Source organism: Seriola lalandi, unplaced genomic scaffold, assembly GCF_002814215.2.
Source record: "Seriola lalandi dorsalis isolate HSWRI2012SDOR001 ecotype SW California unplaced genomic scaffold, Sedor1 jcf7180002054240, whole genome shotgun sequence".
NCBI classification, from domain to species: Eukaryota; Metazoa; Chordata; class Actinopteri; order Carangiformes; family Carangidae; genus Seriola; species Seriola lalandi.
Genome location: NW_019524793.1, coordinates 691,625 through 704,549, shown reverse-complemented (window position 1 = coordinate 704,549; position 12,925 = coordinate 691,625). Strand labels below are relative to the sequence as shown.

The 12,925-nt window shown below is 42.2% G+C and overlaps 1 protein-coding gene across 4 annotated transcripts in view; it reads right to left on the bottom strand.

The window, feature by feature from the left end:
• gcgra (glucagon receptor a) overlaps positions 1-12,925 on the bottom strand; it is a 34,973-nt gene that overhangs the window by 6,048 nt on the left and 16,000 nt on the right. Inside the window, exons 1-9 of one of the 4 annotated variants that reach the window (XM_087173490.1) lie at positions 5,784-5,984; positions 4,268-4,396; positions 3,720-3,816; positions 2,605-2,712; positions 2,292-2,386; positions 1,999-2,093; positions 1,562-1,751; positions 774-933; positions 540-600 (exon numbers count right to left, since the gene is read on the bottom strand). In XM_087173490.1, the coding sequence (XP_087029616.1) occupies positions 540-600; positions 774-933; positions 1,562-1,751; positions 1,999-2,093; positions 2,292-2,386; positions 2,605-2,712; positions 3,720-3,816; positions 4,268-4,321 (860 nt within the window). In that variant the 5' untranslated portion in view covers positions 4,322-4,396; positions 5,784-5,984. Of the gene's footprint in view, positions 1-539; positions 601-773; positions 934-1,561; positions 1,752-1,998; positions 2,094-2,291; positions 2,387-2,604; positions 2,713-3,719; positions 3,817-4,267; positions 4,397-4,883; positions 4,987-5,783; positions 5,985-12,925 lie in introns of those variants that run through there. The other 3 variants (XM_087173491.1, XM_023404322.2, XM_023404321.2) reach the window with 3 other exon arrangements.

Below are 12,925 nucleotides of genomic sequence, written 5' to 3'. Positions count from 1 at the left end.
GTGGGGGTGCAGCACCTCTGTGGGTTTCTAAAGCTTTACATAACGCTCTGTGTGTTGGTGTCTTAGAAATTGCGGCCTCAAAATCCCTTTCACCTCAATTGCCGCTGAAGCGTATACATTAGAGCCTAAGAGACTGCATAACAGAAATTGCGGGTACTGGACGCTGTTATGAAATATGAAGGACACAACTGCTGCTCTGACATGTTTTCCATATGTGGCGTCCTGCCGAACATAAAACTGTGTCTGTGTGAAAAGTTTAAATCCAGCCAACTCCTCATGTAGTAATTACATGTTAAATTGACCATGTGCTGCTCAGTATCAACATATGTTTCGCAAAAAGACCATCTGCCAACTTTTATTTTTTTGATATGTGGTGCTGTTTTCACTGAGGAATCAACACGAATGAGTTAAAATCTAAAATGTTTGGCAGGTTCTCAAACTGGCTGCAGAACCTGGAGTGAAGGAAAGGGAGAAGAGAGAGAGAGAGAGAGAGAGAGAGAGAGAGAGAGAGAGAGAGAGAGAGCACTGTGGAAACTTACTCTTGATTTTCATACAGGTATTTAGCTATCACCCAGGGCACAAGGAATATTAATGGGGTACCTGCGAAGAAATGAAAGAAACAGTCACTTCGCACACTATTGTTACTTGCGTTATCTGCTCTGCCTTAATTTCCTTTTGTGCAAAAAGTGCACAATGAACTCACATATTACATCCTCTCACTCATTACTTCAGTTGCAGACACACTCCCACATACACAAACAAACACAGCTCACCCCAGCCAATGCACAGGTAGATTTTGAAGTAGTTCCTCTCCGTAAACACAGTGATCACCAGGAGGTTGTGGAGGTAGATGCCTTCCACCAGCAGCCAGTAGCTGTTGGCCATGATACTGTACTGCATCATCACCACGGCAATGCGGCAGCTAACCGTTGTCTGCAAGAAAAGCAGTGAGAGTTTCTTTTAGCAAATGTTAAAATATCGAGCAGCGTGAATGTCAAACATGATTTAGCGGTGAATGATGTGAATGGTGAGGTCGGTGCTGCAGCAGATGGGAGCTCCTTCTGCCGCCGGGACTCAGACTTTGTGCCCTACAGCGGCCAGATTGTACAACAGTAGCAATTTTAACCCCAGCTTTTCCGCCAGCTGTGGCTCCCTCCCCTTCCCCAACACAAACACAAAAACACAAACACATCAATCTAGACAGTGGACCCTCCACGCTTTAACGGATGATTAGCCCCTACAATTATCTCTGTGGCTACCACTACCCTTCCACAAGATTACCATTATAACATGCAACTATTTTTACTTTATTTATCTATTTATAGAGTTGTAGTTGGCTGTTATACAACTCATAATTATGGCAGTACAAACTTGCCTTGGAAAAAAAAAAAAAAAAAAAAAGTCACACTACCTCCCCCTTGGCAAAAAGAAAATTGCATAACCTTCCATCTTTTTTGACAACACCTCCCCCTCCAATAATTAGTATACAATCCCTTAATGATCACTGTAAAAACATTGTCCTCTATAGCTTGTTGTTTCGCTGCATTTCACCCACACTGACCCCATTGTTGACCAGCAGCTCCACTGGAGGCATAGATGCCTGGGGGAATCCCTGCTCCTGTTCTCCGCTGAGGTCCTGCGATGTGATGTTGGACACCAGCAGAGCGTCTTTGATGAGGATCGACAGCGCTCGCAGGATGAAGGAGGCAAAGAGATTCATGTGGATGTTGTTCCTCATGCAGTGCAGTTTCCTAATGAATGAGAGGTAACAATGGTCTCTACAAGATAGAGATCTTACCACTTTAGTCCATAATGATCAGATAAACTGAAGTAGAGCTTTCTATTTAAACACTACTACACTACACCGCTACTACTCAAGTATTATTTCCACTTCATGCTGTGTTTAATGCAGAATCTACTGTAGCAACCAAGTGGAATTTCGTCTTACTACTTTGCCTTGTTTCTCTGAATTTATTTTCAACTGCAAGTCATTATTACCTGAAGAATATGAGGATGCCAAGTGCCAACACCAAAGCCACCAGTGATAAGGAATAGCCCACTGTATACATGATCCGAATATGGCCGTAGTACTGCTGCAAATTAAAACACACATGAACATGCTGACTTTTTTTTCCCTTCTTTTATTTGAGAGGGGTTATATGTGACAGTGGTCCAGTTTTAGTTTCAATTGTAACAGTTGCACTGATCTATGATGTGATCTTTAAATGAGAATTGTTTGTTTCTGTGCCTAATGCCTTTCTGGAAAGAATAATGTGAGAGATCACTCTTACCTGACTTGGATCATTAGAGTCACACTCGCTGGTATTCTTTGTAGTCACCCACTGGCCATTTGCATCACATTCCTGATACACCATGCCATGCTGAACTACACACACACACACACACACACAAACACACACACACACACACATACACACACATACACACATACACACACATACACACACACGGTCTGTGATTTACTGGTAAGTCCAGTCATCAGAGACAGCTGTCTTTATCTCTTTATCTGCAAGATATTTTAAGTTGCCATGCATCAACCTGACTGCCATACAGTCCGTATCTACCAACCCATCTGTCTCTTACCTTTATGATACCACGGCAGATACCACGGACATGCCACACTGACAGTGGTGTTGAGGAGTCCATCAGGCCAACAGGCATAATTGTCAAAAGTCCTGTTGCACACGAGGCCTGGAGATAGAATTTAAAAAAAAACATGAAATAAGGGAGGGATAATCCTGAGCTACCAGTGCCCCTAACACACTCTTCTCTGCTGTCTATGTCCTGGAGTGGTCTAAATCATGGAATACAATAGCGTGTCTTTGAAGTGATGGCTGCTGGTGGCTATTATAGCATCTACACGAATCATGGTCTTTTCATCTTGACTTCAGAGTAAAGTACTCCATCGACGACCTTCCGCTTATAACACACCTTTCATCTTCGCAATAGTAAACAGTGATGGTTGTTAGTGAAGAGACAGCTGGATGTTCAGGTGTATAATGCGGTCTGTCCTGTCTCACCTTGCACCTGCTAATTCGCTGTTACAGTCATGCGGTGACAGGGAGGGCAAGAGAATGCTGCAGAGTGGGAGAGTGGAGTGGTGTGATTTTGTGTGCAATGCGGGAAGCGGCCTTTTTTGAACGATAGAGCGACGTACGTTCTCCCGATCTATCCCACGAGCATGAAACATGCTAACAGATTATAATGCAGCTGAAAGGGCAGCATTCGCCATGTAGTTAAACACTGTGGATGGTTCTCTGTCAGTGTGTGTGAGCCGAGAGCAGATAGTATGTGTGGTGTTACAAATAAATAACTTGGAGCAGCTGCAAGCTGAGTGATTATACAACAATTTCAGCAGGGAGTGGAAATTGCTTCTGTTCCATAGTTTGTTGATAGTGCAACCTAATCATTGTCTATTGCAGTGCAATAGAGTGCTGCAACTGCGCCATAACCGGAGGGTAAATACAGCTTTCTTTGCTGTATATGCAAATTATATATAAAAATCTCTTAGTTTCATATTTACTGTCATAAAATGTTGTCAGAGCACTAATAATGATTTAGGGTTAGGGTTAGTTAGTAGGGTTAGAATCATAGTTTATCATAATGTTTCTCTGGATTAAAAAAAAAAAAAAAAAAAAAAAAAAGAGAACTGGTGATGCCAGTGTCGACAAACATCCAATCCGTTGTGTTTGGCTCACCAGTGCTCGGTGGGTCTCGGCTGCTGTTGTGCTCACACTCTTCCATGTACAATTTCCAACTCTCCTTCAGCTTATCCAGGGTAGCAGCAGAGGACACCTAAGGAAACAGTGGAGCATGTATGAGGTCAGTTATGACAGGAAGGTCCATTATTTGTGGAGTTATTGAAGTAGTGTAAGCAGCTGGGCAAGAAAAATGTGGAGAATGTGAGCCCCGCACAAACCATGGAGACAAAACGGGAACAGTGGCTGAATTGGCATTCATCTGTTTCATTTCACTTCATATATACAGTAGCTGTAAACAACCCATCCTCAAACCGGGGATATAATCCATCGAGATGACACTGTGTCTTACACTAATGTGTTGTCAGTATGGGGGGGCTTGTGCTCCTCTATGCACAGACTGAAGTATTGTAAACCTTAAGGGACAGACAGTTTGTTTAGGCTTCCGCAGCACAAGTCTGTATTGTTTCATAAGAAACAGCCTCCAGCCCCATACTGTAAAGGCCAGTGTGTGTGTGTGTGTGTGTGTGTGCGCTCTCAGGACCCACCTGGATGCTGCACGACACAATGAACATGGCCAAAACGAGGAAGAGCCGAGACATCCCTTCTTCCTGGTGTTGGCGATGGAAGGGGATACTGCAGGACGGGGAAGAGTTTATCTACGCTTGCCACACTGCCTGGATGACACAGAGACACACAGTCCATCAAAGCTCATTGTAAACACACAACTTTATTACCTCAGCTGGGCCAGGCAAAACGAGAGGCCGGATCATATCTGTCACCACAATTACACCAAGAGTTGAAGAAGAATGCAGAGGTAAAATAAAGAGAAGATGTCAATGAGACTAAGGCTCATTTAAAATCAGAGATAACGACTGTGTGAGCCCAGTCCAATTGCCATCCTGGGCACTGATTCATACCAGCCATGGTTAACAAGGTGTACAGCTGAACCAGTAGCATGGCCAAGAACCACACTGTCCAGAACATCAAGCACAGGGCCCAAAAACCTCCAGGAAATGCTGTTTATCCCATCAGTGAGAGACAGCTGCGGCTCAGCAGAGCTGCATTCGCTCTGTGACTCACAGTTGGCTGTTGTCCACCTTCATCTTTAAGCCTGTCAGTGTTTGGTTGAGCGTGTGTCAGTGTGTGCCAGAGGTCACTCACCTGCGTATTGATCGACACGGCAAACTCCAGCGAGAGATTTGGTTGAAGCCGGAGAACGGAACGAAATCTGAAACGTTTCTGCAAAAAACACCTTGACCATAGAAACATTTTTGGCTAAAACGTTTCAAATTCCATTCTGTTCTAGTCTCGTGGTGGGGAGGACGGGCTTGTGTTGATGTGTTTGGGATTTCTTTTGTTTACTGAGGGGTGGACATAGTGTTTGTTCAAGAGATAAGAGCACAGTGTGTCATGACAGATGTACATGATGTGTGTAGTTGAGAAAGCTCAAATCAAAGACTTTTCTACTCTGCGTTTTGACTAATCATGTCAACACGCTTATAACGTCTGGGGGTGAAATAGCCGCCAGGAGGTTCCAGTCACAATCTTAATGTCTGCCCTATGTATTACAAAGCTCTACTGGAAGTCAGACTTCAGATAATATCTAAACCAAAGAGCCATACTCTCTAAATTGCCTGTTCAGTGTAATGACCACAGGATGCAGTTAGCATTAGCTGTAGTACAGACTGACTGATTGCCCCAGGCGCCTGAGGGATCACAGATACTCTTGTCTGCCCTGACATCGGGTCAGCACTGGTCCAGCTGAGATCACTGCACCAACTTCTCTGCCCGTAACACCATCAGACATGTTGAAGTCATCCACAACTCTTTCTTCTTAGTTTCATAGCAACACAAGAGGCTTAAAATAAAAAACTATGTCGGTTTTAATTAAAAAACTCCAGCAACATAGGGAAGTTGAATGCATGCCAACCACATTTTCATGTAAAACTGACTTTACTGTAAATGGCATGAAGAGAAAAACAAAAGCTAAACTATGTCAAACACAGCTGAATGAGAATTAAGCTGTTCTATACCAAACAAGTGTGACAGATCAGTTCTTACCAGAGAGAGTGGTCAGGCATCATTCTGCGAGTGCATGATGTTTAAGCCTGTGTCCGGGCTCAGTACAGACAGTAGAGGCTGACATACATGTGGGTGAGCACATGCTCTGGCTTACGGCATAAGTGTTACACCTATGTGTGACGGGTTTCCAAGGATTTCCCTCCTTCTCTCTCTCTCTCTCTCTCTCTCTCTCTCTCTCTCTCTCAGACCCTCGTTCCCTAACACATCGGCCTGCCTGCACCACTTTCTGCAACTTAGCACCAAGTAGGAGCAATGATTAACCAGACTCAGTGCTTGGTAGAGTCCTGCAGGGGTGGGTAGCAGAGGTAGAGAGTGGGAGAGAAAGACAGAGGGGAAAAAAAAGGTTTATCCACCCACCCTTTCTGGCCCCTGACCCCATTTTATGTCCCAAGACTAGGAACACCTGCCATTACATATTTGTGAATGTGAATGTATTGTGTTGTCATGTAAATCTGAGAGTAGCACATCTTGACAGAACTCCTGATAGATTAAATAAAAATCATGGTAACTTCATCATTCAGCATCAACAACAATTCAGAGCCCACATAATTTTAATTTTAGATGAAAACAATATCATTTAACAATACCAATAATCTCTTGTGAGTAAAAGTGAAGCCTGTAAGGCAAACTGTCTCCTTCTTCTACCCCCCCTTAAAACTTTGCAGAATTTCCAGCAGTCTGACATCACAGTTGTGGCAGCTCTCTGCTGTAGTTTATGTTGCATCTGCATATTTTTGGCCCTAACATCACTATCTGCCCCAAAGCTTAATGAGGCTTTCCCTAAAATGAACATTCACTCCTCAAGAGGCTTTCAAGGCCGGAACAAGAGGGGAATTTTAAAGACACACCCAGAGGACATACGTTCGTACATCTCTCATGCTTTATTTGTGAAGATTTGCCACGTACAATATGTCTACTTGGATGCCTTGGAAGCAGGACGACGTGAATCACATTGGCCATTTGGTGGTAGCTGGAGTGGAACTAATGGCCTTGGAGGTGTAAGGCCTTGTATAGTCTGCTGTTATGATACCCTGCCAGAGCTAGAGCTCTGGGCTCCCCAGACCAATCAAGGTCCTCTGGAACATGTGTTGCTTAACCCTGCTAGCTCTCTGTTCCTGGAAATAACCTGGAGCTTTAATCACTATTGTTGCACATCTGATTTAAGAGGTGGAACAACAGCCGAGAGTCACACAGGCAGAGCCAGAAGGACTTCTTTGGTTCTTTGAGCCTGTTCCCTTCCCGTTTTTCATCCTGAAACAAGTTCCCATGCCAAAATGTTTCACTTCTGCCTGGGGATGTGTCGAATGTGAGAAAAATGATATGCTTTGATGATGCTTTCTAAAGGTAAACACAATAATGTTGCTGCCTTGCCTCAGACCTACTTATTCATGGATGATTGGTCAAATATTAAACTAAATATGTGTAATTTTAATAGAAAGATGAAATTGTCATTGCTCGCTTTGATTGAAAGAACAGACAGCTATTTCGTTTGAATAATGTATGGTCATTTATTTGTATTTATGTAAAAAAAACAAACAAAAAAAAACACTGACAATCACAAATGAATGACGCAAATTCCCCGAATGTCCAAAATGAAAAAAACAAAAAACAAAGGCGCTCTGTGTTCAAGTGCTGTTGGATGTTGGATGGCTAAATACAATGGCCACTAACAATTACTGTTGTTTGTTGGAGAGTACTTACCTTTCATTGGATTACATTATCTAACAAATAAAATTACAAAAGGAGTGTATGCGTGCATGAATGTGGGGCAGAGGGGAGCAACAAGGATTAAAAACAAACCTCTTGGAAAACACAATAACTGTCCGGTTCGGAAAATGCCCCTGAGCAGCAATCTATCATGCAACTTTCCAAATGCAGAGGAGCTAGTGAAAGTCAAGGCAAAAAAAATCCAACTGCATCATCAATCTTCTTTGTCATTTATGAGGCTGAAGTGCATCAATAAAATACCAAAATGACATTCACTAATCTGGCTTTGTATCTGAGCAGAGGCATCAGTCGAATAGATGATCATTAAAGTACAAAAAAAGTGCACCTCTGTCAAGCTCTCGCTCTGTGTAATCTTCTCATTCTTCCCATGCTCTGACTAAAGCCAAGGCATATCACGCCATGCTCATACCTTAGGGCTGCAGATGTTACACTAGGCCAGACAATACTGTGTGTGAGCGTCACAATCTGATAATGGGGTGAAACAGAGTTCAGAGGAGACGGAGCATCATGTCTCAACGTGCCCTGTGACTTATCTGCTGCATGGAAGACGGGGCATCGCTTTAATCTAGGCATCGCTCTCTACATCTTTGGTTATAGACACCACACTACTGTGTGAACGCTCCATCGACTTCTGTGATTCGACTTCCCACTGTGTGACTCTCAAACTGCTGGGCTGTGTGTTTTCTGTGCAGTTAGTTGAGTGATAGATAATGTTCTGTTCAGCAAACTCACTTGGGTCTTTATTCAGTCTGTAGGCTCAGTCTCTTTTACCGTGTGATCGTTCTGCAACCATTAACATACCATAGATTATATCTTAATGGATTAATTCTCCACTGGAGATTCACTCAGTGCATCTCGGCCATTATTTTCTGACGTAGTGTTTTATCGGATCTCCAATACCTGTTTTGTTTCGGTGAGTGATTTTCCCTTGACGAAATGCCTCTAATTGTACAGTAGACTCCCTCAGACCTGTTTTTGTGGTATCTTTAACACACAGAAATTCTAATTACACAATAAACAGCTCAATGTGGTCATGGCAAAGGTACATTTCAGATCAGTGTCTCAACAGGAAATTCATTCTCACAAAAGCCTCCTGTTTATGTCCCTGGTGAGACTGGTGTATTTGTTTGAAGTTACAGCAACAAAATGTTACCAAAAAAAAATGGACGCACCTGTGTTCTCCCAGAGAGGTCCTTGTAGCTGAAAGTCCTTCAGCCGTAAAGATAACAGTAACACAAATCAAAGAGGAAGCTTTCCCTCAACTGTTCAGTGAGCTCAGAGAGTTATCTTAAACATGTTTGAGCACTGAGAGCAGCTGCCTTCTGCATTATGAGATCATAACATGCTGCATGCAGACTGTGGTACGGTAATAATCAATAGCAATTAGCTGTAATTAATGGTATGTACAGGAAGACTGAAGCTGGATCTTTGCTCCCTCTGAGAAATAAGGATTGTGCCCGTCCTCTTCATCTTCAGCCAATGCGCAAGGCACCAAAAGCTGTTACTGTGAAGCTCGTGGCTGGCAGCACATGTCAATGGTTGCACTGTGGAAACGTCTGGTTTCTTTGTCATTACTCAGCTTCATTATGCTACTTTGTTTTCTTTCTGCAGTTTTCTCCAAGTGTGACAAATTGTTTTTTTTTTAATGTGCTTTGATTCAGAGAAACTGCTGCCAAGACCTGAAGTTTCCTATTGATGTTTTAGATTGCTGAAAAACACTTTTCTACTAAATGTTAATTAACAGTAGATGTGTTTGATTATTCATCACCTGTCTCCACTCCTGTTTCCAGAGATATTTTCTCTGCAGGGATGAAAAACATTAAGTATTTACAGCCTCCAGTCATATGTAAAAAGATTTCGCACTGGCTAACATTTTCACACAAACCCGGACAAGGACGTTACGGAGACAGTGTAAAGACTCGAAAACATGTGAAAAATAGTGGTTCAGATTTCAGCAGCTGTGTGATGTGGCTGACCTCTGAACTGCTCAAAATGTTTGTCACTGACCCTGTTATGGTGTGGGAAAGCAGTTCAGAGCGCCTGTGAGGATGCACACGCACACACACACAACTCCGGTGACCCAGCGCCTGGATGCTTTGTGCCTCCTCTGTGTGTCGACTATTCACGCATTTTGGTAAACATTTGTGTTTCCTATTCATGATTTACCGGTCACATCTGATGAACGTGGGAGGGAAACAATGACCAACAGTTGTATAACATATGAGATGTACCTGTGTTGTTTACACATGAGCATGTGTGTGGGAAGTGTTTAGCACTAGCTGGATGCTGTTTTGTGCACTCTTTCATGAGGTGTGTTGGACTTAAGAACTGTACCTGCTGTGAAGCAACAACAATCCTGCAGGGAGCCTTTGATTATGAGTTCTCATGTTCGCCATCCTACACTGTTTCTGCTGCAGTTGTGGCTCTTGTGTATACTTCAGTTGTCTTCCTTTGTTGCCCAGTATTATGATTTACATGTTGTGATCAGCACCGCAGAGGATGAGCCCTGATTGAATTCTTTTTTTCTTTTTCTTTTTTTAAATCAAAGACAAGAAGTCGGCCAGGCCAATACACTGTAAGATATTCATTTACTGCAGATAGATCAGTGTTGGTGTATATGTCGGCACAAACCAGACTAGCCAGATTAGGTTTGAGGTAGTTTTGATGGGGTGAAGCGTCTCTATTACCTTCTATTAACTCTTTCTGGTAGCAGTCAAGAAAATCTAATATAGAAAAGTGAACAACAATAGTCATAAAACATTCGATGCAAACAATGAATTCATCAGATGGCTGGGATTTGTGCTTTCAAACTGGCACTACTGTGTTGGCTGTACAGTTGGATTTTCTACCTCTTTTTCATTGCCCATTGTGTATTGTGTCAACTGAACTTGATTGCACCTTTAAGGGTGTGTTGTTAACAATACACCCTTAAAAAGACCAACATTTTTACATTTTTACTTACTGTGGCACACAAAGACCAACATTTTTACTAATCCAACACCAAGAAACAAAATGTGTTCTTCCCTCCAACTTTAACACCATCTGCCCTCAGCTGCTTATTTCAGTTGATTCATAGTCACATGAGGTGACTCTTCAGCTCCTGCACAGAAGCGTTGGTTTCCCGGCCTGGGAAAACCTGTTTTGTGGTGTATCCAGGACTGCGCTATTCATCACAAAATTGTTAAGTTTTCCATTTCCACAAAGCACACTGCTCCTAAAGAGAAGATTATATTGATTATGACCCAAGCCAGGCCAATCACACCTCCCAATAACAGGAGGGTTCCAACTGGCCACAGCCTTTTACCACAAAATAAACACAGATAAACTGCAGGGAGATTACAAACCTGATTTTGAGACAACAGTGTAATTACAGCCCAGCAGTGTTGCCAGGTTCAGCAAAGAGCAGGAACACCGTCCTGTGGATACTGTCTGTGGCTGTACGCACTTCAGTCAAGAACATAGCACTTAGCTCATTTATTTCTGCCCATGCACTTGCTGATATTCACTGATTTATCTGGCAAAGAGATGCAGAGAAAGGAACTTGAGGGAATATCAACATCACTTCTGTAACTTGTAGCTCTTTGCCGCATTCACTGCCTCTGTGGTAGGAGAGCTGCTCCAACAACAGATCCCACGTTCAATTTAAATCTCAGAGGCCATGAAACTGGCCTGTACAGGGGCATCAACTTCTGGCAACACTGGTTACGTAGGTGGAAACACATGTGAAGTCTATACAGTACATGCCAGAAATAATAGCAGGATTAACCAGGATTTTGTAATGAGTATTTCATATTTACTTGAAGGAGCTACTTGCAAGTTTTCCTACTGCTACATAGCCAACGTTAGCATTAACAGTTGTTTATTTAGCTTAGCTTCATTCCTTTACTCACCAAGACCTGTTTTCAGAAGATGAAAGAAACACCAAAGTTAACTTTTGTTTTGCTTCTAATTCTATCACTTCATTTCTTCTACTGAAGTTAGCATGCTAACCAGCTAGGCCCAGCCAGACCGGACCGTCTCGTCACTTTCCAATAGCGATTCACATAGCTTCCAGTCTGCCTTGAAGAAGAGGTGCTGCTCAGAGGATGTTTTATAACATGTATTGCAAACACGATGGCTGAAACTCTTGGCAAGGCCGGTAAGTAAACAGCTGCTAATGCTAACGTTGGCTATGTAGCAATAGCAAATTTTAAAAATAGTTCCTTTATTTTGAACCAGGACTTTTGCTTAAAATGATTTTTACCTTTTAGTATTGCTAAATTCACATAAGTAAAGCATCTGAATACTTTTCCATCTTTGTAAAATAACCAACCATCTTATTGCAATAAAGCTGAAACCACTTGAACTTGAAAAACAGGACAAATATAATCTGAACCAATTCTGGTACTAACAAAAAAAGTAAAAAAGCAAACTGGTGAGCTGTGACTGCATTTCTACAAAAAACTGCATATAAGGGACAAAACCAGTAAAGTGCTTCAGAGTTCTCTCTTAAGAAAAAAAAGGACTGCTTTGTCACAGTAATAAATCTCCCTGTGACATTTGCACCAATTTGCTGGTAGATCTGGTGTAAACAAAGCGAGCAGAGAATGAAGCAAACGCAGCAATTTCACCTGTCAACACTTGCAAGTTAGCATGGCAAGTCAGACACTCTGATTCAGCTGTCTGCAAATAGAAAACAGTTCATACTGATTACTAAAAGCATTAACTATGCCAAAACAGTATGGGAAAGCTACGTGGTCTGTGGTGTCCACAGCCTTTCATGTGAAAGGATGTGATCGTGTGCAAAAAATAGCGACTATGCTCCAGCAGAAGTGATTCATTACAGTAAAAGTCAAGAATTGGACTAAAACAAGAACATCTCTTTCCCTTTAGATGTGACGGTCAGGGGTTTTCTTGTGATGCTCTGACATTGTACAACTTCACACTTGATAACTGCTGGAGTTCAGGGCCAGGAGCCGCTGTTTGACAAATAAACACTGTTATCAGACCGCATGATAAACCTGCCTAATTAAGTCCAATGGGGACTAGATCAGTTAAGGGAAATAAACAGATACAACGTTTAAAGCAAGACAAAAAAAAGAAACAAATTCAGACACACACACTTTCTCCCCAAGCAAAAAAAAGTACAATCATACCAGGAAGAATGAAAGAAGACTGGGCTGAGTCAGAAATCTGAAAACTTCAGAGCCACAATCAACACTTTTACATGAGGAAACTTGACAGCAAGATTGCACTAATGAGATCACTCCTGATAAACGATGTGTGTGCGTGTTTGTGTGTACTATATGATCTGCTGATGAGATTGTAAGAAGTACAATAAACAGAAGTGAGGAAATGAGAAATTAAATTCCAGAACAAAACAAACAATAGAGAGGACACAGATATAGAGTGAT